At 47.0% G+C, this 2,500-nt stretch overlaps 2 protein-coding genes across 2 annotated transcripts in view; one reads left to right on the top strand and one right to left on the bottom strand.

Annotated features, from left to right (window-relative positions):
• The window catches only part of LOC135532479 (zinc finger protein 436-like), a 781,678-nt gene that overhangs the window by 585,276 nt on the left and 193,902 nt on the right, over positions 1–2,500 (bottom strand). The window lies entirely within an intron of this gene.
• The window catches only part of LOC135532795 (protein sidekick-1-like), a 346,541-nt gene that overhangs the window by 262,675 nt on the left and 81,366 nt on the right, over positions 1–2,500 (top strand). Inside the window, exon 25 of the mRNA XM_064960236.1 lies at positions 2,045–2,309. Coding sequence (XP_064816308.1) covers positions 2,045–2,309 — 265 coding nt within the window. The remainder of the gene's footprint in view (positions 1–2,044; positions 2,310–2,500) is intronic.

The following is a 2,500-nucleotide window of genomic DNA, read 5'->3' as shown; positions in this document are numbered from 1 at the left end:
GTTAGGGCTAACTGGTTAGCTACTAGTACTGTTAAGGCTAACTGGTTAGCTACTAGTACCGTTAGGGCTAACTGGCTAGCTACTAGTACTGTTAGGGCTAACTGTCTAGCTACTAGTACCGTTAGGGCTAACTGGCTAGATACTAGTGCTGTTAGGGCTAACTGTCTAGCTACTAGTACCTTTAGGGCTAACTGGCTAGCTACTAGTACCGTTAGGGCTAACTGGTTAGCTACTAGTACTGTTAAGGCTAACTGGTTAGCTACTAGTATCGTTAGGGCTAACTGGCTAGCTACTAGTACTGTTAGGGCTAACTGGTTAGCTACTAGTACTGTTAAGGCTAACTGGTTAGCTACTAGTACCGTTAGGGCTAACTGGCTGGCTACTAGTACTGTTAGGGCTAACTGGTTAGCTACTAGTACCGTTAGGGCTAACTAGCTAGCTACTAGTACCGTTAGGGCTAACTGGTTAGCTACTAGTACCGTTAGGGCTAACTGGCTCGCTACTAGTACTGTTAAGGTTATCTGGTTAGCTACTAGTACCGTTAGGGCTAACTGGCTGGCTACTAGTACTGTTAGGGCTAACTGGTTAGCTACTAGTACCGTTATAGCTAACTGGCTAGCTACTAGTACCGTTAGGGCTAACTGGTTAGCTTCTAGTACCGTTAGGGCTAACTGTCTAGCTACTAGTACCGTTAGGGCTAACTGGTTAGCTTCTAGTACCGTTAGGGCTAACTGGCTAGCTACTAGTACCGTTAGGGCTAACTGGTTAGCTACTAGTACTGTTAAGGCTAACTGGTTAGCTACTAGTACCATTAGGGCTAACTGGCTGGCTACTAGTACTGTTAGGGCTAACTGGTTAGCTACTAGTACCGTTATAGCTAACTGGCTAGCTACTAGTACCGTTAGGGCTAACTGGCTAGCTACTAGTACCGTTAGGGCTAACTGGCTCGCTACTAGTACCGTTAGGGCTAACTGGCTCGCTACTAGTACTGTTAGGGCTAACTGGCTAGCTACTAGTACCGTTAGGGCTAGCTACTAGTACCGTTAGGGCTAACTGGCTAGCTACTAGTACTGTTAGGGCTAGCTACTAGTACTGTTAGGGTTATCTGGCTAGCTACTAGTGCTGTTAGGGCTAACTGGCTAGCTATTAGTACTGTTAGGGCTAACTGGCTAGCTACTAGTACTGTTAGGGCTAACTGGCTAGCTACTAGTACCTTTAGGGCTATCTGGTGAGCTACTAGTAGCTTTAGGGCTAACTGGCTAGCTATACTAGTACCTTTAGGGCTAACTGGCTAGTTAGCTAGAATTGGTAGCTACCCACGAAAAATGTACATCTACCATCCATGACATTAGTTTGAGGTAATATTTGCCTGTTTAACTAACTGGCTAGCGAGATTATCACGATTCACACATCTCGCTGATAATTTATGAAGTAAAACATTTGCTTTGTGTATATCTGGGAGGAAGGTTCAGTGACTGGGGAGGTACAGTAGGAGGAGTGTCATGTTTTATGAGTTCTCAACACTCTCGTCCTACAAGAACGTACTCAAGAGAACTTAGAATGAAGGAGAATGAACTCGGAGCATGAGAGTGTGGAGTGCGACAGTACGTATATTGAGAAACACCCCATCTCTCCAAAAAGTAACGTTGTTAAGTTATGATGTTTTCACATCTCAAACTTTTGTCTTTGCATTGACATGTTTTCTCTTCCTCCTCTCTCTCTATCTGCCTCTCTGTCTCTCTCTCTATCTGCCTCTCTGTCTCTCTCTCTCTATCTGCCTCTCTGTCTCTCTCTCTCTACCTCCTCTGTCTCTCGCTCTCGCGCTCTGTCTCTCTGTCCGTCTCTGTCTCTCTCTCTTCCTGTCTGTCTCTCTCTCTCTCTCTCTGTGTCTCTCTCTGTCTCTCTGTCTCTCTCTGTCTCTCTCTCTCTACCTCCTCTGTCTCTCTCTCTCGCTCCCTGTCTCTCTCTCCCTGTCTGTCTGTCTCTCTGTCTCTGTCTCTCTCTCTCCCTGTCTGTCTGTCTCTCTGTCTCTCTCTCCCTCCAGCCGTTACCGGTTTCTGAGTATAATGGTAGTCCAGAGACGGTGGGTTACCGGGTGTGTGTCCGGCGGGCAGACGGCCGGGGAGAGGAGATGATGGAGGAGGTGGCGGATGTCAGAGGACAGGGGTCAGGGGTTAGTGGTCAGCAAAGCGAGACGATGCTGGAGGGCCTGGCTGAATGGACGGACTACCAGTTGAAGATACAAGCCTTTAACTCCATAGGAGCCGGACCATGGAGTAACACACTGACCACACACACCAAGGAGTCAGGTACACACACACACACGAATACATTCAGACATACCGTGACACAAACCTACATTCACATGATGGTTACTTTAGCAGGTGCCTCGGGAAGAGTCAATAAGAGTCATGTCAATAAAAAAGAGACTCTCCTTCTAGAGACTCTCTCCTTTTAGATACTCTCCTTCTATAGACCCTCTCATTCTAGAGACTCTCTC

The sequence above is a fragment of the Oncorhynchus masou genome, chromosome 5 (genome assembly GCF_036934945.1).
Source record: "Oncorhynchus masou masou isolate Uvic2021 chromosome 5, UVic_Omas_1.1, whole genome shotgun sequence".
NCBI classification, from domain to species: Eukaryota; Metazoa; Chordata; class Actinopteri; order Salmoniformes; family Salmonidae; genus Oncorhynchus; species Oncorhynchus masou.
This window is presented reverse-complemented; position numbering and strand designations above follow the sequence as displayed.